At 39.3% G+C, this 24,398-nt stretch overlaps 1 protein-coding gene across 4 annotated transcripts in view; it reads left to right on the top strand.

The window, feature by feature from the left end:
* The window catches only part of REPS2 (RALBP1 associated Eps domain containing 2), a 102,528-nt gene that overhangs the window by 42,001 nt on the left and 36,129 nt on the right, over nucleotides 1–24,398 (top strand). For all 4 annotated transcript variants that reach the window (XM_030477093.1, XM_030477092.1, XM_030477094.1 and 1 more), the window contains exons 5-13: nucleotides 168–265; nucleotides 2,024–2,162; nucleotides 4,128–4,191; nucleotides 6,271–6,413; nucleotides 9,697–9,791; nucleotides 13,688–13,757; nucleotides 15,908–15,973; nucleotides 20,346–20,388; nucleotides 22,986–23,122. In XM_030477093.1, the coding sequence (XP_030332953.1) occupies nucleotides 168–265; nucleotides 2,024–2,162; nucleotides 4,128–4,191; nucleotides 6,271–6,413; nucleotides 9,697–9,791; nucleotides 13,688–13,757; nucleotides 15,908–15,973; nucleotides 20,346–20,388; nucleotides 22,986–23,122 (855 nt within the window). The remainder of the gene's footprint in view (nucleotides 1–167; nucleotides 266–2,023; nucleotides 2,163–4,127; nucleotides 4,192–6,270; nucleotides 6,414–9,696; nucleotides 9,792–13,687; nucleotides 13,758–15,907; nucleotides 15,974–20,345; nucleotides 20,389–22,985; nucleotides 23,123–24,398) is intronic.

The following is a 24,398-nucleotide window of genomic DNA, read 5'->3' as shown; positions in this document are numbered from 1 at the left end:
TGTGGCCGGAATATTGTTGCAGAAGACAAAATGGATTTTGATACTAGGTTTACAAGGTAGATTCTTGACCTTGTGGTATTCAATGATTTCCTTTACCTTAGTAGAATCTTTTTGATTATCCTTTTATTTTTATTTTATTTATATACTTAATTTTTAAATGTCTGTAGCTCCTTATGAAGTCAGACACTCTACTCACCAGCAAGATGGACCATCATCAGGGAATTATGGAGCCAAACCTGCACTCACCTGCTCAACTCCAAATCGGGTAACGAGTTGCATGTTTTTCTTTAGTAGTACTCCTAATAAAACAATACAGAAAGAAAAAAAGGGCAGAAAAATTATCACATCAAAAGTAAAAAGTGTTCTCCATGGTGTTTTTAAAGTAGAAGCTGAAACATGCTTTTTTAGTATATGAAAAAGAAAATAAAAAGCTGATGGGAAGGAGGAATTAAAATAAATAATCCAATTAATTAAATTGCTGAAGCTAAGTAGAAGTAGTATCAAATAGCATAGATAGGAAAACTATACTGAGAATCTTCAGTTAAAAAGTAAAAAAAAAAATAAAAATTGAGGTTATCCTAGCAGGAGTAAAAATTTTCATTGAAAATCTATGAGGTTTCACAGAGATTCCTGCTTGATTTAGAATGTTGTCTGTAACACATGCGCAGAATTTATGGCCTGATATTCTGTGTATTATTTTTTTCACCCCAGTTGGTTAAATCACATTGCAAATAGAATAAATGAATTTCTGCCCATTTGTTTGGTTTTATGAGATGGGTCTTACGTTTTCCTGCTGGTTGCAAAAGCAGGTCTTTCCAATGTTCCCGCATACCTGCTGTGCATTTATTATGCAAACACATAGTTTACCCTAAGGATTAGCTTTCCTAAATAAGTAAGACTCAGAGACTCTGTACCTTTTCCCAAGTGCCTAGCACCCCACACCCATATTAAAATGTCACCTGAGCCTCAGGAAAAGATGTAATACAGGTAGTGTCGCATAATTTGTGCTAACTTGAAAGGAAAGTGAGTGCATTTGTGTAGCACTTTGAAATGAAAATTAGTTTAAAGCTTTATGATGTTGCCTGTTTCGGGGATCTTTTGATGTATTTCAGAACCAGTGTTTTGTGTTTGATTCTTAGGAAATGGACAGGTATGTCAGAGTAAAGGGTTTTGGAGCTGGTTGGACTCTGGCTATTGTTCATTCTTGCCCTTCCTCTTTAAAAGCATTGTCATCCAGGCCTAAATCTTGAATATTAAGTTATTCCAGTTTAACAAAGGTAGTAACTGTACCAGCAGCCCTCTTCTAGATACCGCCACTCTGCCTGTCAGACATACCTACCTCCCTTAGACAAGTCAATCAGAAAACAAAGACATAAATGGATAAAATGTCCTTTTCCTCCAGAATATTCTTCCTGAAGTAGGATTTTTACCTAAACCGTGGGAAGTGACAGAGGGTTGAGGAGATCTCAAGAGTTTTGCATGTCTCCCTGGCTTGGTGTCATGTGTGCATGAGTTACTTGGGGCAGGCAGAGGGTCCAGAAGCGGTGTAGCTCCATAATAACTAAATATATACTTCCTTAGTAAAGCTAAGTTTTCATGCACTGTGCTGCATAAATACAGCTTTAGGTCCTTTACTGTTTCCATCCATTTCAGGTGTACAGTGTGCAGTTCAGGGTTGTAATGCATGGCAGCCAAAATGAACCCCTAAAATGAATCCAAAGGTAACAAATTTTGACACGGACTTTGCTTTTTTGCAATCAGAAGTCATAAGATTTCTTTTTTCTTTTAGCTTTGGTCATGTAAAACTTCCTTTAATTGTCTGGGTAAAGATACCTAACATTAGCCTCAGCTTTAATGGATAAGTAGTGAGACTTATCTGTGTGTCTGTTTCTGCTTCTCATCTTTTTAAAATATTTTAAATGTAAATCACTGCCTAACAGAAGAGAGTGAGTGTGGTTTCTTGAGGTTTCCAGTGCCCTTCTGCCCCCCCACTGGCGGCTGGTATCAGTGTCCTTCCCTTCAGTCTCTTTCAGCAGAGCGGGAGCAGCAGGACAGCAGCACCCACTACTCAGATGACCCTTGGAGGATAACAGAGGAGCAGCGAGACTACTATATCAACCAGTTCAGGTCCCTGCAGCCTGACCTGAACTCCTTTGTTTCAGGTAATTGCTACCAAACACCGTGCATGTCAAACAGAGGGACCAGGCTGAGAAGTGAGAAGTGTTAAGTAGATAAATTAATTCTTTTTTTCTGTCTGGAGTGAGTTTATGAGAAAAAGTTGGTTGTGGCAGACGACTCAAAAAGCAAACCAATACTGTGCCTATTATGTTTTTTTCTTATATATCCTCATTTTAGAAAAAAATCGTATCTAAAGGAGAAGTGTTGGCAATTCAGTAAAAATTAAAGTGGGCTCTCTGTATTACATCCACTGTATTTGTGGATCACAGTGTATATTGAGCTGAAAAACCCTTAGAGTTGTGCTTGCTTTCCCAGCAGAAATGTGGCAGTGTGTCCATGTGATGAAAGCTAAGCATGCAGTTAACTGTCCTGTATGGCCAAGCCTGAGTGGTTATGGCTCTGCAGACTGAGGTTTTGATCTTTAGATGATTAGAAGCAAATCTTGGATAGCACACACATGCTAAAAGTATTGTTAACAGCATGAGATTACCTTTCCATCCTGAATAGGAGGATCAGGGTGCTCATGAGAGTCACTGTGGGTACAGGCAGTACCTTTCATGCCTTGGTTTGGCAAGGAAGACGTCACAGTTTGTAAACTGAGGCATTTTTACTGAGCCCTGCTGTATTACTAGGGTTCAGGAGGCTCAAATCCAGCCAAAAATTTGAATAACCTGCTGCTGACAGAAATCAGTGCTTCACCAGTTCTTTGCCTCAGTTAAGACTCCTTCATATAATTCACTTGAAAGAGAAAATGATTGTCCAGCAACTTTGTATTTCCTCACACACTTATTATATGTCTGTAACTGTGTATGCATGTATATATGCATATACAGCCTCTCAGGTAGTTGTGCATTTTCCTTTATGTTGAGCAAGGTGCTCAGGCAGTCCTTGCCCATCCAAAATTACTGTTCATAAATGATAAATTTGAGCTTCCGCAGCATCCTAAAATAATTAAGCTGTAGAAATCCTTGCTACAGTGTGGTATGGACAGTAGGGATTTGTCCAGGTTCAGGAAGTTATTTGAGAAATCTGTGGTTGAAGAAATCTGTCATAAGTTACTGAATATTTAAGTGTTACCTCTGGTTGAGAAAGTTCCTGAATTGCAGGTGGTCAGAGGGGGGGGGATATTCTGGAGGTACATTATTATTACATGGCTTCTTCATAGTCACATACTCCTCTCTTGGCATCCGGTGTTGGAGAGGACATGCTGCGCTCGGTGAATCTTGAACCTGTCTCTGTGACAGCTTTTCTTACGTACTGCAGTGGGTGATCTGACCTGAATGCCCAAGGGGAAAAGGACTATAGATCTGGAAGTCTGTGCTTCATGTTGCCTTATGTTTTGTAAGAGCCTATATCCAGTTAGGGATTCCAGATAACCCTGATAGCCTATGCATATGGGATGGTGAAAAAGCGGATGCGTTAGCTAGGAGAAGAATGAGAAGGACTTTTGTGGCAGGATGAATGAGAATGCCTGCAGCAGGACAGTAGCTGTGTGCTAGCTGAGTCTCCTGGTTCCCCTTCCCCCAAAAGTCTGAGCCTGAAGGGAAAAGTCATGGTTGAAGCAGCTTCTTGGGAGAGCAGCGTAGATGCTGCAGCACTGTACTGCCACACACATGGCTTCTAGGGGTGAAGTAGAGCTGTTTGTGTCTGTTATTTCATCATTAGTGACATACTAATTATTCTGGTTAGAATCACTAGTACTAAAGTGTGTTTTCCTTCCTTTAATTTTTTCCATATGGAGGCAATGGGGAAATGAGGTCAACAGCTCACTCTGGCTTTCTCTGTCACTTACTCAGCAAGAGACAAATGGTCCAACAGCTATAGTAGCATTCAGTTAATCTGAGTGTCTCTTGGGTGTAATCAGCTGCTTCTGGCATGGCAGCTCTGGTCAAAGGTAAATAATTGGACAACTAATTTCCAATACTTGATAAGGCATGGTTTCCCAACAGGTTCCGTAGCAAAGAATTTCTTCACAAAATCAAAGCTGCCCATCCCAGAGCTTTCTCACATCTGGTAAGTACTGTAATAAGTGTTGGGGATGTGTATCCTCTTTTTTTGGATTTTTTTTTGGGGGGGGGGGGAGGGTGTTGGGTGGGGGTTTTTTTGTTTTTTGTTTTTTGGTTTTTTTTTTTTTTTTTAAAGATGCTTAATTCATGAGTTCTTGCTAAATTCTGAAAAGTGTCTTCAATTATAATTATTGCTCTTATCTCCAGAATCACTTTCAGGCCCAAGCAGCAGGGTGCTCATTGATCTTCCTGACACGTTTGTTTTCTGGGGAGATGTTCACCTGCTCAGCAGGACTGGGAAGGTTTGAAGAGAGATATAACTGAGAGCTGTTCTTAAGCAGCATCATTAGCTCCATGAAGTCACATTTTTCACTAAATGACACAGAGGAGAAGCACATCTGGAATGTTATAGATGTGTTGTTGGTTTTATGTTTCTGGCTGTGTTTTGTCAGAGGAGGCCTAATTAATGTCTAATTTTTAGTAAGTACAGCTACATAATTCATCAGTGTTTTTCTAATGAACCAGTACACTTTTAATGAGCTTATTTAGAAATGATTGCAGATGGAACTGTACATGATAAAATTTGACAATAAACAACATGGTGCTTTGTAATTCAGTGTCATCCTTGCATCTCAGATAGGAAGAACAGTTTTAAACATTGATCAGAAATGGTGGTAGAATTTATATATGCTTTTATAAAGAGAGATAAGAAGAAAAGCTTGCAAGAGCCTAAACATCTGTCAGGGTCAAAGAATGTCTGGAATCTTTTCAAAGCGGATTGTCAGTTGTGAAAATAAAAAAAAACCAACAAAACAAACAAAAAAAACCAACCAAAAACCAAACAACAGAAGACACATAGTGTTAGGGGAAGTGAATATTGGAATTTATATTTAAGAATACTTAAGAAGAATGGATTAACCCGATATGTTAACAAAACACATTTTTATTGCTGACACAAGTTGTTCTCTGTGCAAAATTTAAAGAAAAGTATTCCTTTCTAGTAGATAATTATAATTTTGTGATGATGTGATTTATCAGGTCATGTTGCTGTGTTAAACACATAGGAGGTTTTGGTCTTCATCACTATAACCTCAACAGCTTGAAAAAATCTCATTACTTTCAAAGAGTAGGAAGTTATATGTTTGTTTGCTTTAGTCCACCATGTGCTCATGATAAAATATTACTCAGTTCTTGCAAATAGTTAATTTATAAAATTGAATTCTTGAATTTATGAAGAGTGGTTTTAGTGTTTAGGAAATATCCTAGAATTAGAACTGCTTTAGTGAGAAGTTAACAATAACATCTAAACTTGTAAAGATCATTAATTTAACTCTTTTCTTGAGGCTAGTCAATAGTGCTAACTAACTGTTGCTGAAGTCTATTTTTAACCTTCTCTGCTTGAAATGGCTTAAGATCCTTCATGGATTGGCCAAAATTGCTTCCAACCTTTGGAAAGTTAATTTCACCCTTGGAAGTACAAGATACGTATTTCATGTTCTAATATACCATCATATTGTATGGTATGATACATAATAAAAATTTACTTAATTAAAAAAGCAAAATGTGACAAGTCACTATAGAAACAGAATGGTTTGGGGTGGAAGGGACCTTCAAAGGTTGTCTAGTCTAACCCCCTTTCAATGAGCAGGGACATCTTCAATGAGATCAGGTTGTTCAGAACCACATCCAGCCTGGCCTTGAACACTGCCAGGAATGGAACAGCCACAGTCTCTGTGGGCAACCTGTGCCAGTATTTTATTACCCTCATTGTAAAGAATTTTTTCCTCACATCCAGCCTGAATCTGCCCTCTTTTAGTTTAAAACCATTACCCCTTGTCCTATTGCAACAGGCCCTGCTGAAAAGTCTCACCACATCTTTCTTATAGGCTTCTTTTAAGAACTGAAAGGCCCCAATAAATTAGCTTGCTTCATCTTCATGAGACAAAATTACAATCAAGTGCAAATGACAGAGACATTTGTATTAAAATATTCCTTCTCGAAGTTGCATTTCTGTCTCCCATGTTATTGCACATGTATATTACCCTGAGGTAATGGCTTGGAAAACATGTGTCTCTTGTATCCGCAGGGAGCTGAGCGATGTGGATTGTGATGGGGCGCTGACACTCCCTGAGTTTTGTGCTGCTTTCCACCTTGTGGTTGCAAGGAAGAATGGTTACCAGCTGCCGGAGACACTGCCGGAAACGCTGCTGCCCCAGTACCTCCAAGCAGGTAACGTAGCTGCAGCAAGTCATGTTCCTGTTGCCGTCTTAGGAACCCAACGTGCCTGTAAGACAGGTTTCATTTTCCATCCTGCAGGTAGGATGGCTCTCCAGATACTTTTTAATGCATGTGTTTTTAATGTTGCTGTAAAAGGAATGTATAAAAGCAAAAAATAGCAATGCAAAGTGTAGCAGTTACCTGCTTCTTTATATCTGCCTCTTTCCTCCAGTGTGCTTCAGGTGTCATTATAGCTAAAATGGCAGATGATACCTGTAGCAAAGATAATCCAGTAAAAAGCCAGTATGGCTTTTGACTCTTCTGATGATTTTTCCCTTAAGTATCTGTCTCTTGAAGATGTGTTGAAAACGAGGCTGGACTGCTTTAGAATGCCAATATATTTTGTTAGATGCAGTTACTGGTTATATCAAAGGTTGACTTTTTTTTTTTTTTTTTTAATTTATTTTATGTAATCCACAGATTCTTCTATAAGCAATTTACAGTAATGATGGGGGGATTAGAACAATTTGTGTAGCATAGGGATAAATGAATCCAAACTATAACATACCTCAATAAGAATGTGCAGTGAGAGACTTGCCTCTTCATTTGTTCTCTTCAGTTATGTCTCTTTTAATTATAAATGAATATTGAAATACGTACTATTCCATCTAAAAAATGTGCATGACTTTCTAGGGCAAGGAGGATTAATCACAGATGATAATTACAGTGCTAAGGGATAATATTTAAGACCTAATAAAATCTCCATTGAATTTGATGACACTGAATATATTAAAAGACAGGAAAAGAGCAAATCAAGCTGCAGTTAGGAAAATTAAATGTTCACCCTGTATCAGATTTGTGAAGTAATTTCTGGTGGAGTCATGTTCCTTATAATTCACTATCTTCATATCCAAAGTGAGAAGCTCCTGTAAAACCTGCACTTCCAAGTCTTCATCTCTTTTAGTCTCTAATTACAGTCCCTTTTCATAATTACAGCTACCCTTTTCCCTCCAGGACCACCACTTTGTTTGCTACTCTCGCACCTCATGGTAAATGAGCTTGTAAGGAGGTTCTTGTTGGTGTGTCTTCACATCAAGCCTTTTTGGGTAAAACTCCAATGGAAATAACTATCTGTGGTTGTAGGGAATCATAATGTCAATGGCAGGAAAAGCATGGTAAGCTGTGGTTGTTGCCTGGGGGAGTCCTCCTTTTCCCTAATTTCTCCTTTTCAGCACTGGGGTCTTTACCGTTCTCTTAGATGATTGTTTCATGGTGTTGTACACAACCAAGCATTTCAAGCTGGTGTATGTGGAAGAGGTGAAAGGACTGGTTGTTTGATGTGGACACTCTAAATTCCTCAGCTAATATGCTAATTCTGGTTAGCTTGAGGATCTGAAAATGTCTCGTGCTTGTTCTTCTACCTAGTCAGGATTCAGAAATCTGTCTTTTCAAAGACTTGCCTTAATAAAAAGCATAACATCTCAACACACTAACACCATGAATAGCATAGAGCCCTGGTTGTATCAACTTCTGAAATTAAAGTAGTGATAAGTAAGCAAGTACCTCATACACCTGCCTAAAATCCTAAAAGGTCAAGAAACTCTTTTAATGTTTTCATAATAACCCCAATGAGGATTACTGGAAACTCTTTTTCATTAGGTTAGTGTATTAGTTTCAGAATGAGGCAGAATTTGGTTCAAGTGAAATATTTGCATCTGATAAAAGTACTAAAGCTTCAAATAAAGTGACTTGGAGCATAAGACAGAGCATTAAAGAATAATTTAATCTTGTTAGTTTTATGGCTTGTTCTGTAAACTACAAGCACAGGTTCCAGTGCTGTCCTGGCACAGCTCTATTAAAAATTTGACCCACCACCTCTTTTTCTGAAAGTTTTTATTTAAAACTAATTTAGAGAATCTGTAAAGCTATTTGCCCTGTATGTAACCCACTGTACTGTAAATTAAGAAAGATTTGCAAGAGCTTAATTTATTCAGGAAAATTAGGTGCTAGCCAGAAACTAGAAATTTTATGTGCAAACTGATTATTCTGCCTTTCAGTATATTTCATGTTGAGGAGCTCAACATGACCTGGCAATGTGCATTAGCAGCTCAGAAAGCCAAGCATATGCTGAGCTGCATCAAAAAATGAGTGTGACCAGCAAGTTGAGGGAGGTGATTCTCCCACTCTACTCTGCTTTCATGAGACCCCACCTGCAGTACTGTGTCCAGCTCTGGGGTCCCCAATACAAGAGGGACATGGAGCTGTTGGAGCAAGTCCAGAGGAGGCCACAAAGATGACCAGGAGGCTGGAGCACCTCTACTATGAGGACAGGCTGAGAGAGTCGGGGCTGTTCAGCCTGGAGAAGGCTCAGGGGAGACCTTAGAGCAGCCTTCCACTACCTAAAGAGGGCCTACAATAAAGCTGGAGAGGGACTTTTCACAAGGGCCTGTAGAGGTAGGACAAGGGGGAATGGCTTTTAACTAAAAGAGGGTAGATTTAGACTAGATATTTGGAAGACATTCTTCACTGTGAGGGTGGTGAGGCACTGGCACAGGTTGTTGAGAGAAACTGTGGCTGCCCCATCCCTGGCAGTGTTGAAGGCCAGGTTGGATGGAGCTTTGAGCAACATGGTCTAGTGGAAGGTGTCCCTGTCCATGGCAGGGGTGTTGGAACTAGATGATCTTTCGGGTCCCTTCCAGCTAGTGCAATAGAAATGAGGTTCTTGTGAATATTCCCATGAGAAGTTAGAATTTGTTCCCCCCTCTCCTCCCCCCCCAATGTTGTTCAGTTAAAGATGCTGTATACTGCAGCATCTAGTGTTTGGTGTCTTTGCTTTTTGCTTCAATTTGATTGTATAATGTAGATTCTATTATACTTTTCAGTATTCAGTATGTCAAAAAATTGGAGTAGAAGGTTTGGTGAGTACCTTCAACATTCCTACGACAGCAAAGTATAAACTATGAGGCCAACTAACTTGATACTGGATTGTAAGGAGGAAAAATGCAAATAAATAGTTGTTGTTTGGCAGTTAATGTTTACTAAGAATCACTTCTCCCAGATTTCACAATTATGTCTCCACCAGAAATACATGCTGACCCTTTCATGACATTGATTTACTCAAAATACAAGACAGAAAGATTTTCTTCATGGTGTTTTTCATCTGTGGTGTACAGATCAGTAGTGATATGTAGGAATGAAAGGGCAAATGGTGCTGGAATACATTCTTAAGAAGCATGTATTAACCAAAGACTTGGCATGTCTCTCCCCCCCCCCCTTCTTTTTCCTTCCCTTGCAGCTTCTTTGAAGCCCACGCGTGACTGTGCACTATTTGATTCTTACTCTGAGTCGTTGCCAGGCGGTCAGCAGACTCGGGACTTCAGTCGGTCAGAGGTAAGGAGGCATGAGAAGGGTAGTTACCTTGCAGAGTGCAGAGCAGTAGGCCAGCTTCACAGTGACTGTGGTATGGGTAGCAGCAGATCTGCGGGTCTCTGAGGGGACTTTAGGAGTCTCTAAGCTTGCCGTTAAGCCATCTTGAACCCCTCTCAACAATTTCTGAAGTGTGTGGAAAGGGCTGACACACTTTTTAGAAGGTACTCCCACATAACAGAATTTACAGTAGTCATCAAGGGACTCCAGCCTTGTGCGACGTTGGAGCATGCAGAGAAATACACCTTACCTGTTCATGTTCTGTTGGGCTGCCTTTGGTCCTCTGTCATTGGGAGCCAGTGGTGAGGGGCAGAGCCCATGCTGCCGGAGCAGCGCTGTGGCACAAGAATAGTGCTCAAGTGAAATACCTTCTGAATTGGAATTAGTCCAAAATGTCAGGCTTCAGGCACAGACCTTGTTCTAGTCAGGCACTCCTGACCATGTAGCTCTCGAGTGTTTCTTCTGTTTACAGTGAATGCTCCATTTGCACACTTGCTACCCCAGTTTTGGTGATGAGAAGAAAAATGTCTTGGCTTGTCCCGATTCCTTGTACTTTGCTTCTTTGGAGGCTTAAACTATTCCAGATTTTGTACAGTATGGACATGCATAGTTCTGTTCTAAGGGATTCAGTCTCCATTTTAATATCCAGCCTTTTCGTAGTCTAAGAAGCTACCATGCAAGGGTCTAGGTAGTAATTGTAAGGAGCTGGGAAGAGTGTTTTGAGGGAAGAATGTGGATCCGTTATAGCAATATCACAACAGATACCAGCCTTATAACGGAAGACTGTTGCAAGCAAAACTATATTGAGAAGAGTTTGTCACCGAGGTTAAAACTCAAAACTTTAAAGATCCTGTATAGCTGAACTAACCATGGCCACTGAGTTGTACCTGGATATTGCTACTCTGAATATATATACTGGGGGATTTACGGGTTTAGTATTTAAGGTAGTCAATCAAATGGCAGACTGACTGCAAGAATGGGCCCTTCTGATGCTGTTTCCAAGTTAAAAAGATATAATTTATAATTAAACTATAGTAAAATAGATCTAAACATATAATTATGCATCTTTTTTTCAAATAATTAAAAAGCTTCGGTTTATGTAACTTCTTGAGTTCAGGATCTACTTCAGTATCTCTCTGGCCTAGGGAACTAGGCCAGGCTACCCAGATATGCAAATTGGTCTTGGCTATTGCAAGGTTCTGAGGAAATTTGCTCTTCAGTAGCACAGGACTGTGAGATTAGAATGTTCTTTTATATATTTCAGAAGGCTCAGAAATCTTGCTTTCAGAGTTATCTTGTGTTTCTTAGAAATAAAATATCATTTCAGTAACCTAACCAATACAATTTTGTAATCTTATTAAATGTCTGGTTTTTAGGCTGCTCTTGTTTGTGGTCCTTAAGATGTATGTGCAGAGTAAGGATAAATCTAGAAGGAGATGATTTCCTGAGAAATTAGATTGTATGTTTTTTTGATTTTTAAATTTTTCTCCTGCAATGGAGATGATAATAGTGGGAATGTTATAGTAATAATTAAATAGCTGTAGAAGGTATATAGCACAAAATGTAAAAAAACTAAACAAGCAACAAATCCCATTTTATGTTTAATTTTTAATTCAATTTTCAATAGTTAAGCTTTCAGACCTCCTATGCCTTCATGTCTGAGCTCTCCTCCTGAGACATTCTCACCATAACTGCCAGTACTTTGTAGATTACTGTGCTGCCTTTGCCAGTCAGATAATGTTCTTGGGAGAATAGCTGGATTTTCTGTTCCATTCCTAGGTTCTGCAGGGTGGCAGGATGTTCTGCAAAATCAGGGTTTTTGTGGCTAGGTTGAAAATGAAGAACCTACAGTATTATTGCCTGCTGGCTAAGCACAGACAGTAGTTCCTGGCTATCTCACAACTGTTTGACTGGGTTTGTTCCATTTGTTCACTATCTGGGCCCTAGACATACAGGACAAAGTTGTTTGTTTCAGGGCCTTGTTATTTTGCTCCTTTGTTATCCAAGATTAATGGATCTTCTCTCAAAACTGTTTTGAGAATGATTCATCTTAATTTTTTTGTTTTGTTCAATTGATATTTTTATTTTCAGAATTAATACACTGACTATCATTTGGAAGGTCAGTAATTCATCTCCCTCTGTGTTAAGTGCAGTAATTCATTGCTGGAATTGAATTTGTAGCTTGGCTACTTGGAGAAATACCATGGAGATACTTGATCACTACATTAAAAATATTCTATTATCAGTGCATTCAGTTATCCATTATCTCCATGTTTATTTTCACCTATCATCCATTCAGGCTGTTTCATTTCATTTCAGAAGACCAGTTTTACTGTGACTGCTGCACTGCAGTACTGCAGTACAATAAGAACAGTTCTTGAATGCATTCATAAAGAAAATAATGGCAGAAGACAGGTCACTTGATGCTAGGCTTTGTTAAACTCACAAAACACATAAAGACTGCCAATGTTATGCTCAGGAATAACAAGGGTGACTGCTTTTTCTTGACCAAGGAGGTTTCGTCTTCCCATTTGTTTTTTCTCAAGTTTTTGTCTCCCACTCTGGTTCTGGTCCTTCTTTTTTTTTTTTTTTCCTCCATTCCTTTGGCTCTTTTCCACAAGCTTTGTCACTGCCAAAAGCTTAAAGATAAAACACAAGATTTCACACTATATGCATAAAATGACTGGCTGGGGTTGCTCTAAAACTCCCTCAGAAATGTCATGCTCGCAGTTCACTGTAAGTTGTGACAGTCATTCCACTGATTTCAAGCATTTACTGAATTAGGCCTTTAGTCTGACACTCTAATTTAGAGTGTCAGGGCTAGTTGTGGATGTGAAGTGTTTTGTTCATACATTTTCAGAATCCTCATGCCATATTTTTGCTGTGTTGCTTCCTTGGAAGCATTAGGGAATCCTACATGCGACTTCATAAAACAGATCTCATAGACTTTTACTCTGGACTCGGCCTTGAATTACTGACTTGAGATTATTATTATTTTTTTTTTTAAATGTCAACAAAATCTGTGTTTCTCAATTTTTTTAGGCCCATTGGATTTCAGGCCATTTTTAGGTCCAACCTCTTCCCTGGGAACAAAACCAGCATCATTTAATATTTAGAGAAGCTTGGGGTTTCTGATGATTGCTTTATTGCTGTTTTGGTTGCAAAGTGTATCCTTGCTCTTAGGCATGATGGAGGTAGAATTTATTCCTGGTTCCATTTTGCGAGCTAGGCAGCAGAAGTTACAAGAACAACAAATGCCTATAAGTCATTGCTGAAATAAAGAAAAGTTAAGGAATAAGACTGGGGAGAAGTTCCCCATTTTCCAGTCAGAGGCCTGAATGGGCCTTCAGCAGACGTGCTAATGAAATTTGTTTTTCCCATCTCAGTGACTGCATGTTGAAAGAAGAGAGTAGTTGAAGGACTGGCTGCCTCAGCTGGAAGGCATTAAATGCAGAACTACTGGGTTCTGGAGTTTTGGCTAGGGAGACTGGCTTTTAGGAAGGGGCTAGAGAAGGTTTCTTCAACCCTAACATGGATGTGACATCCAAAGAGAAAAGAAAACACAGAATGACATTGCTCTGTTGGGAGAAGTCTCTCCTTGCATATAGTCCTTAGCTCCTTGTAATTCATTGTGCAAGTGCTTCTCTAACGAATTTCAGGTATGGAACTGCTGTATTTTAAAAAGCAAAGTTATATTGTCTTTCTGTTGCTCCCCTATGCTGCTTCAATCTGACAAAGCAAATTGTGGTGCGAGAGAGATTATCACTTTTATTTGTGTTAACCTGTATTCTTAAATATTTAACTGTGGAAATGTGTGAGCTCTACCAATCAGTGTAATAAGTAAATTTTGTTTCTTTTAGAAGACATCAGCTGAAGAGGTAGCTGATAACTCTGCCCTGTTACAAGAGGGAAAGAAAGATGACAAAGAAGGTATTCTAATAAATATATTTTTTCCCCATTAAGGGTTAAATTCTATGTGTTTTTAGTAATCCCATACATTTGCTGATAGAAGCAATGATATGGTTAATTTCTAAGATGGCTATGTGTTGGTGTAGATTAAAGAGACAACTTATTGATAGCAGCTGAGTTGAAGATGAATGAATAGGTTTGCTTCAAAATTGGGCTTATCATATAAGAATGATAAGAAATGCACCTTCTAAAATAAGTCTAGTCTGAAGGCAATTAATGCTGCACTTTTTAACAAAGTTGTAATTGTTGTTCTCAGGAATTTTGTAAGAGTGCCAAACACTGTGCCAAATCTTGGATTCCCCTTTTTGCAGGAAGTAACAACACTTCAAAGTTAGTTTTTATTCCTATTAAAAAACAAACAAACCAAAAAACAAAACAAAACCAAAACAAAAACAAACAAAAAACCCCAAACAAACAGAAAAACCACCCCCCACCCCCTCTATTTTCTTGCAAAACAAAAGTTTTGGACAAACTGGATTGAGTATACTTGATACATTTACTTCACTTAAAATCCATCAGCAACAAGCCGTGTGAAGTAATCTTTTTCCACTCAGTAGCTTCCAGGGCTTCCAGAATTGTCAGTGGATCATCACGCAGTGAATTCATTCCCTTTTACATTTCCTTTAGCCAGCCTTTCGGGTTCTCACTTGCTGGTGCCTTTCAGGTCCCTCAGTTGTGCAAACAACACACTTGTGGGTATTTTGTTGCCTGATTCTCGGAACTATGGATTATACATTAATTAAAAAAAAAAAAAAAAAAAATCTTGACCTCCCACGTTAAGTTTGCATCAGAGCTGTGAGACCAGGTAGTCTACATTCCTAAATCCACATTCAAGTGTGACAGAGTTTGGCAGAGTCCCAGGGTCCCTGGTTCAAAGAAAGGTTGTCAGAGTTGATGGGTGTTTGTAAAACATTTTGACAAGTCAGGGTATTCCAAGAAAGTAATGTTTTGTTGACAAGGTTTGTTTTGTTGTAAAATTCATAATGAACCAGAGCAGGACTTGGAACCTTGAAGGCTGTTGCTTTGAAGCGTCTAGGGAAGGCTTACTTTTTATTAAGGGAATTTTTTTTTTTCTTCCCTGTTCAGGTGAAGAACTGCTTTTCTTTTTGTAGCTGACATGTTAAGTCAGATGGGAAGCTGTTTTGGTACATTCAGTCCTTCAGGGCTGAAGATTTGCTGTATCTGTGACAGAGATTCCTACCTCTTCAGGCAAAGAACAAGTGCTCTTGTTCTACCATTTATTGTTATTCTGACAAATGTAAGAGCAGATTGCTCCCCTGACTGAGGAAGTGTCCCCAGAAATCAAGAACCTGTAGTTCAGGACTGTAGAAGCAAATTTTTCTGCATTTTCAAAACTGTACATGTAAATTAGCTCCACTCTGTCAGGTTATAATATAGTTAAATGTGGAAGATAATGTAAGTAGAACTGCATCACAAGAACCAGACTTTTCCCATGTGTTTTATTTGATAAAGGCAGATGGAGATGAGGGACTTCAGTCCAAGTGATTGTCTAGAATTCTGTGTATTACAGTACATTAAAATATGCTTTAGTGAATTAAGGACACCCGAATAAAGTAATTAAGAAGGAGTGTGTAGGCATCAGTGGAAGGGGAATAAGCACAAAGATTGGGATTTCCTAAATTTTGACCCTGGCTCTGTTGGTGCCCTGTGACATTCTCTGGAGCAGGCTGGTGAGTTGCCAGGAGCAGCCAGTCCCTCACATACCTTGGCTTTCCAGGTTTGTAACCTGGGAGAAATGAGTCCTAGCTCTGCCCAGTGGCACCAGCTTCTATCTCTGTGAGAGTGCTTGATCTCTAAAACAGAAGTCGTCCTTGGTTTTAGGCACTCAAATGCCGAAATTCTCAAAATTTGAGATTATTTGGATGCTTGGGCATAGGCCTTTCTGTTCTTGACTTTCGTGCTCTTAAAATTGTTACTTTTTTAAGTGCTTAGGTGTTCTGAGGGTATTTGGCTAATTTTCCTTTCAAGTATGTTTGGCGCTATTAGATGTTCTAATAGCGGTTTAGATGCTCCTTTCTCAGAGCTGATACCTGTAGATTTTACCTGCACATACTTAAAGTAATTCTCATTGTTTTGCTTTTTTCATTAAGCTGTTAAAGTAAGCACTGCTCTCAAAACGATACCAAAGGAATTTCAGCACTTGACTGTGAAAACAGGTAAGAAGAATAAGATTTCAGTTGTTACTTCCGTTAGAATTTTGATCAAATATTTTTATATCACAGTAAGCCTAAATTAGTGTAATTTGATTAATTTTAAGATCATTTTGCTCTTATACTATTTTACTCCTGAAATTAGCTTCTACTTCAGAATGACTACTACATGCAAGATAAATATTAAATACTGCTTCAGAATGTCAGAGGCTTTCTTGCTTTCTTTCCCTCATTGTTTGTGTTCTTCACATGTGGGAAATGTTTTTAATGTAGCATTTTTTAAGGAGTCTGAAGCTTTTCTGTGCTACAAAGAATATGCAAGAGCATGAATGTCGTACTTCCTTAGTAAGACTTCTTCTAAAGTGCAGAATAACTATGCAGTGTTTCAGTAGCCATTCTGAAATGGTCTGGGTTTTTTGGTGAAAACTGAGCATTCATATTTTCTGACAAGGAGTTTAAGGGCAACACCAACCTTGAGGCGTTTACAGCACTGATGCAGGCTTTTGATTTGGAGGGGGTGTTTCTTTGTTGAAACTATCCCTGATTTTTCTTTCTCCAACTCCAACATACACTCCTTGTTGCTATCATACTGGAAAATGTTATTTCTGGAACAGCATATGACACAATTACTTAGTTGCTCCAGAAACTTCGAGTGCGTTCAGTTCAGTTCTTCAGACCTCCCTTGCCTTCATCATTGTTGATCTCTCCTAGAGTGGTAAGAGTGTTCACAAGCCCTCCCTGCTCCCAGTCAAGCTAAAATCTGGACTTGCTTTCTTTTCCCTTTGCATAAATGTTTTCACTTGTGAAGATATCCTTGATTAAGAAAACTGACCCCACATGTCTGTTACAGCAGTTTTGTCTTATAGCTCGATTTATTCATGACTGCTCAACAGCTGCATGCCTCATTTCCCAACTCTTTTTTTCCTGGCTTCTTCCCAAACACTTGGCAGCTGCCAGATTTCTTATCTTCAGCTCCTATTCTCAAATGATTGCTGCTTCTCCTTCACACACACACTGTTATGCTTCCCTCTCAGGGGGAGAGGCGGGTGGTTGTTAAGACTTTCAGTTCTGTTCTCCTTCTCCCCCAGTTATACCCAGAGCACCCTGGGGAGTTTTATTTTCAGTTCAGCAATTCCATCTTCGATTCACTTAAGGAAAAGAAACCCAAACCCTATTATCACCTGCACATCTCCTTTGCCACCAACTTCTTTTCCCCATGTCCTTTATTTCCTAGTCAGGGAGGTCATCCCAATGCTGGTGTGTTCCTCCAGCAGCATTGCTGTGTTTCTGTACCAATGGAGATGGTGGCAGAGTTTCACTCCATTGTCATGACTTCTGTCACTGTAGGGGTTTCACCCCTGGTGTCCTGCACATTGAGGATTTGAGCAAGCACATTCACAGGCTACATGATAAAATTGATGTTAGAAGTAAAAATGTTCATCTGCCCAATGGGCCAGATACAGCACAGTAGTTGAAGGGCTATTTCAGAATTGGTCACCATTCTGAAAGGTCATTGTAATCATTAACCTTCAGGATGAAAACTCAGTTGGGATGAAGTGGGAGAAAATTTACATCCGCCTTTGGTTATACATTTGGACTGTTTATGTAAATTATGTAATTTATGCAAAGATGATACTGTCATGCTTCATTATGGGAGAGTTTTCTTTGCCATCAGGAGGACTAGAAGTCTGAAATCAGTAAAAACTTTATATGCTCAGCATCTCCAAATACCTGGCCAGTTTATTTAGGCTTCCAAATGCAAGATTGTTGTTGGCCTTCTACTATTAAAGGGTTGAGGTCCAAATTTGCAAGAGTTTAGATTGTACCTTTCTGCCTAGGCCACCACTAAGAGTTGAGTCAGTGGAAGGGATTTAGACTAGTGGGGAATTCTTTGGGGTTTTGGTTTGTTTTTTTTCTTAGCCATGTGGCATATTTGTACCTTTTATGGTACAATTTTCCACCAGATCTTCAGCCTGTAAAGCAAGGTGGCACCAGCTGAGTGTAACATATTAGGCTACAGATGAAAGTACTCAGTCAACATCCTTTGGAATGTTAAAATGCAGTTGCATTGGAAGAGGGGTGTGGGAGCAGTTAAAGACCCAAAACTGGAACCTTCACACTCTCCTGTGAATGAGCAAATAAGAGTTCATGATCGTATATGACTTTAATTAGAGCAGACCACGCTGTTCTGTTCGTCAGGCTCTACTACTCCAAGAATCGCACAAACTTCTAAATAATAAATGTAATTAATTTTCTCAACAGCTTTAACTTTTTATCAGTTCCATGTAAGTTAGCCTTATGTATCCATAGCTATAGAAATATGGAAGCCTCATGAACTGGATAAATAGTTTTGTATCATCTTGAATGATTTTGTCATGTATGTGTGTAAACCTGCACCTCAAACACAAAGTCCGCACAGACTGAGCGTACTAAAGTAACTGCATGTTTATGGAAATTGTGCCGTAATGATTCATATGTCCTAATAATGAACTACCTGCTTTACAATATTTTTTTTTACAGTATACTACTACTTTTGAAAGGTAAAGCTGAGTATTGCTTATTGTAGCCTTGGATGTCCTGATTTTTCAAAAGCTTAAAAGAAAATCCTTGGCAGTAGTATTCTATTGCTGTCATTTTTTATTAGTAGTCATTTTGGGATTCTCTTTTCCTTGTGTGCTTTCCTGTTTACCTCAACAAGATGTCCTTGGAGAGTTTGAATGTCAGTTCTACCTGCAGGTTTTTAGAGGAAAGGCTTTCTAAAAGAAGTATGAAGAGAATTACGGTCTCCATGAAAGAAGGAAAACTTGAAGGTTCTTAAAAATCGCTTAGCTTGGAAAGGATTTATGCTTCCTATTTCTAAGTGGCATATATTTAATAATTGTGCATGTAATTTAATAATCAGCAATTTCAGCATTGGAAAAATTGGGTCATATGGCTGTAGGGAAGCGGTGTCTGAAGTTGTATTCTGGGAGTTTGACAGAGAGAGGAGGATTATCACCACTGCATATTTTAATAATAATTCCCTCTCCCTCCTTTAGTTGCTAGGAAGAGTTCGTTGCACAGACATCTGGAATGACACTGCGCCAGCTTGGTGGTGACAGTAATCTACTAGAACTTGGTTTATAAGTGGTCCTTTGTGTCACTGCCAGCTGCATTTGGGTTTATTCCATCGAAAGCACCAACTAGCACTGCGTGACTCTAAAAGCGGTTTCTTTTATGAAGAAAGTGTGTGGCTGTATATGTGCCATATGCTGCTACTTGTCTTCTGTGAGCTTAAAGTTTCCTGGGGAGGCTCTACGCAGTAGTACAATGCAAGCCATTACAAAGTCAGTATTTGCCAGAGGCTACCACAGGTAGCTCCTGCTCTGTGTTTTGAAGGATCTGCCGTATTTCAGGTAGTGCTGTATAGTAGCTGGTGATAAACATCTGACTTGGAAGTAGGCATATATCTGAAGGAAGCTAGAAACTCTGAGAATTATGGATTTTGGGTTTTTTTTTCTCCAACTTCCTTGCTTCTAAATGTTGTAACTTGATTAGGAGAATAATGGGAAAAGTACAAGGATCACTTTGTGTGTGCATTGGGATCATTGATGCTACTGTAATACTTTGAGGATATCGCGGTGGGCTGAATGTGAAAGCAATCACAGATGTGTTTTCTTAAAATGATCTGATGTTAGTAAAAGTCACAAAAAGACAACGTAAACCAAGGAACAGCCTCAAGGAATTACCCAGAGAAGATAATCAGCACTGTTGTTTTCCTATTAGGTGAAACCTGTGTGTTGCAGCATGTTTGGAATTCATCCAAGTAAAAGAAACTGATCTTTACATTGATAGAAATGTGTTTTATCAACACTTAGCTTGTAAAGCTTTCTACCTTCAAGTATCTTTCCTTCCCAATGTCAGAGTAGTCTCAACCTGATGTGTTAATTTTTCTTATGGATGGTAAGATGTACGTTTATACTATTTAGTTCAAGTATTTAGGAAGGACATAAAACTTCGTGCTTTGGGAAGCAGAACAACTAATAGATATCTACCTTAGGAGTAAGATGTTTTCTGTGGAAAGTTTATGCTACTCTTTATGTTGCTTTGTCACAACTGCGTCCAGGAGCACAGGTCAGAGCTGTCAGACCTATTGCTTTACCTGTGTCTGGTAACCAAATTAAAAGGTGAAGCTCTGACCACATGTGGGCTTTTGAATTCTTAGGACATCCACACACTACAAAAACAAAGGGGAAGGAAAAGCAAAAATTGCTCATGTGAGATGAGCACACTCTCACATCCACATTTGCAACACTCTCATTTTTAACAAACACTGATTCTGCAGTTAAAAGTGTTTATTTTAAATATGATGTCTTAGTGATTCTCTTTTCTGTTCCAGCTGCTCAGGAATCTAATGCACTTAAAGCCAGACCACGATCCAGGTACTGCTTTCATTTCTATTTCAGGACAACACCTATGTTCCTCTGGTGTTAGACACAAGGCGTAAGAACTGATGTCACGTTTTTTACCCCCCCCACACTCCCCCATCGGTATTGTGCTGAAAGTACAGCTCAGACCAGGCAGATTTACGAGGGGGTCTGTAACTACAGACCCTACATAAGTACTGCCCTTGGGCCCTGGTCTCTGGTCATAAGGCACTAGGGCTTTTGCCTGTCTGCCCAGCCCTGCTGCCTTGTCAGGGTGGTGACTGCCTCCAGCCGAGCCTCAGGGACATTGGGGCGGGACAGTGGGGATCACCCCATCACAGAGAACGTTTTTAGCAAATTTGTGCTGTGTAACCTACACAGTGGTTGCATATGGAGGGAGACACTGCACGCTCCCATAGAAACATCAGTGGTAGCTCAGCTCTCAGATGTGGGTGAGTGAATCCTTTCATTGGAGTGCATGTACTTGACTATGGCTAGTTGGTGTGTGATGGAGGGGCTAATAGGCTTACACTATTGTGTACTAGAAATGACATAGGCTGAAGTTGGATGTTTAAAAGTAAAGAGAAACCTGTGACAGAAAATATTGTGTATAAATGGAGTATGTGTTGGGTTTGGAGTTCACTATTCTGTAGCCATATGGTGCACTTAAAACTTTTGGTTTGGGTGCTAGTTGGCTTCATTTTTTCATTCTTTTTTTTCCTCAGTTAATGAGAGTATTATCAGGAGCTCCCTCCTTACACAGCCTGCTAATAAGAGAGAATCAGCTATAAGCATGATGGAGGAAGATTGAAATGCTCTCTTCTTAGGACCAACATCCAGGCAGGCTGAACTGCCTTGTGGGCTATTTTTCTGTTGCTAGCCAAAGCTTTCTAGTTTTCATACTGTTCTAAATTTCCTCGCCGTCTTAGTGAATCATAAATAGCAAATACGGAAAAAAAAAAAAAAAAAGGTATAAAAAAGTATTTTATGCAAAAATGTATAAAATAGCAAATGCTTAAACAAATTGGAAAAAAGTCACTTCAATGTGACTACGGTGTCACATATGATTGTCTCACATCTGACTGTGTGTCACTACTTCAATGCAGACATTGAGACTAAAGGTTCTTGAGCACATCCTTGAACTCAGACCTTCTGCTGCACAGCCTAGAGGGCTCTACAGACTTGAGGGTCTCTGTCTTCAGGTGTGCCTGACCACCAGAGGCTACAGTTAGAGTCTGTTACAGCTCTCAGCTCGGGAGAGTCTCATGGCTTTCTAGCCTAAGCTGTGTAGGTTCTTAGGCTGTTGACTCTTAACTGACTTCTAGATGCCCGTCTGCCTGCTGCAAGCAACGATTCACTGTCACAGGGCTCTGTGTTGGCGCTGCTGGGTTGGCATATTTTTGCCTGGTAGCTGCTGTCTTATTTGATCTTTAACAAAAATTTAAGAATCTCAAACTGTTAAGTTGCACGATTTTAGTGCAAGAAAATACACACTGCATAATATGGAAAGTAGAAGTATATAACCTTAAGATCCTGATTGAAAGCTTTTCCATTTATTTCAGGGGGGTTTAGTTAGGTTTGATCTGATAAGGCTATAGAATTCAAAACTCTATGAAGACAAAAAATTCAGCATCAGTAGACGTTTTTGTGTCACATGTAAAATTTGAAGCAATAACGTCTTTCACTCCTGTATTTATTAAAGTTTGTATCAGAAACATAGGATGAGCATTGCCAAATGTCTGTCCTGCTAAAGAGCTGTTTTCTAATAACAGCCTGTTTGGCTAAAAAAAAAAAAAGATCCATTTCCCATTAGTGAGAGTTATTTCTGTTCTACTCGAATGTGTTTTTGGTCTTGCCTGGCATGCATAATGTGTTACAGTAAGTGTAACATCTCACATTGTCAATGCTCATTTTGAACAAAGCTCTCAGTCTCACAGAAAAAACTGGTAACTACAACAGCTGAAAAATATTGGACACTTCAGCAAAATCAAAATTCTTAGCAAATATACTGCATTGGGATTGATGTGATGTGGGAAGGTCTGGAAAGAGGTACTGAGCCATGTATTTTATCAGTTTTGGTCACTTTGGAGCCATTTGGTTTTTCTGGATTTAGTGGAATTTGGTGACTGTTAGGAAAAAATTATTTTAAATATTAGAATATTATAAATTACAAAATGTGTACGTGCAAGTGGTAGGTTGAAGGTATACGTGTAGAAACACTATCCTCACAGTTGGGAAAGGCAGCAGAAACTCTAAGTGGCGGGGGGGAGGGGGGGAATTTTACTCAGGTTTATTCAAAAGAGTAGCTACAATTATCCTGTTGACAGTTAAAGTTAGGTAAGAAGGCCTGAAGCTGTGATATAAAAGGCCTTAAAATAATACTAGCCCTGTAAGCATGACTCGTTCCTTTCTCCAGATGTGTAGGTCCATCTGTTGCGAAATTGCAAGTGTCTTAGTACAAGTGGGAGCTTCTAGTCATTAGGGCAAGGAATTTCTGCCATGAACCTGAGTTCTGGTCAGTGTATTTTTAGGTACTATTCACTGTAGTTGTTTAAAATTAATTTCTGAAATAAAATAATTTTCTACCTTTCCCCCCCTCTGTTTTTCCTTAGGTCTTATTCTAGTACATCAATAGAAGATGCCATGAAAAAGGGAGAAGAGCCCCCTACTCCACCTCCAAGGCCACAGAAATCACATTCCAGAGCTTCCTCTTTGGATCTGAACAAAATATTTCAACAAAACACACAAGGTAATGTTTGCTTTCTTTCCCCATTTTGAGACCATTTAGATTAGTTGCATACTTGGCAACTTGATCTGTTTGCACAAATGCTTGGCAGTATGTGCATGTGCTCGCCTTTGCTATAGGCATTAATACACTACAGAACAGAAGTAATTTCACTTTCTTGCATTATATTGCCATTGAGGGGAAAAAATCACTATTGCTATAAATAAGGTGATTATAATTTTCTGGCACGATAATGGGAAGCTTAACATATGGTAGTCTGTCATCACTGGCTGTTTATAACTAGTCTGGCTGTATAGACAACTCTCATCAGTAACTACAATATATGTGATTTTTATTACTATTTTCTTTTTGTGGTTCAGAAGCTGGAAAAAAACCCTTAATGTTTAAACTGGGAGAAAAGTGAGCGAACATTTTTGATGTTAAAAGTCTACCGTATGCATGGGAGCAGTCAGAAACCGTTCTTTGATTAAAAAGAAAGGGTAATTTCTTTTGACATGGGTGCATATTGGGAGGAGAGAAAGAAAATGTAGAATAGTAGCTGGAGTGAACTGAAAGAAAATGGCTTTCCAGCATGTTAGTGTTTGAGTGTTCCTCTTGCCTTGCACAGGGAGCAGTGGAAAGAGGAGCTTTCTGTTCAGGGCAGCAGTCATCCAGCATCGCTGTGCTTTAGTGGTGTCCTTGAACCAGACCATAGCTTTATGTGGTGCACACCAATCATCTGACTCAGACTAGGTTAAACATGGTCATGTTTATGCTTCAGATGAAAGCTAACGTTTGACAGTGTCAAGGAATGTCTTAACTGGGCTCTCTAATGTGGTGGTTGGAGAAAAGAGTTTCACCTCTTGCTGTATGGGCCTTTTTTTGTGCAAACAGCAGAGAGAATTCAGGAGTCCTGCTCTGTGTGCTGAACCCTGAAACTCAGGGTTCAGCACAGGAATAAACTACTTTCTTTCTTTTCTCCACACACACCCCCCCCCCCCCCCCCCCCCCCCCCCCCCCCCCCCCCGCCTTACACACAGAAGCAATTCCTGATCTTTGACTGGTTCCTCTTGAGGGATCTATTGCCTCCCTCCAATTTTGATTTCATTTATATATCAAAATAAAACTCCAAACAGAGCCAAGGACACATTTTCTAAGGCAGTAATACTCTCAGAATCCAGATAAAAAGTATAACTGGAAGGAAATAAACTTGGATTTAAGTTTGTCTTGGAACACAAATGAAAGGAGAATGTAAATTCTCGAAAAAGTAATTCTGTGAATGAAAATTATCACCTTGCTT

Source organism: Strigops habroptila, chromosome 2, assembly GCF_004027225.2.
Source record: "Strigops habroptila isolate Jane chromosome 2, bStrHab1.2.pri, whole genome shotgun sequence".
In the NCBI taxonomy this organism is placed as follows: Eukaryota; Metazoa; Chordata; class Aves; order Psittaciformes; family Psittacidae; genus Strigops; species Strigops habroptila.
This window is presented reverse-complemented; position numbering and strand designations above follow the sequence as displayed.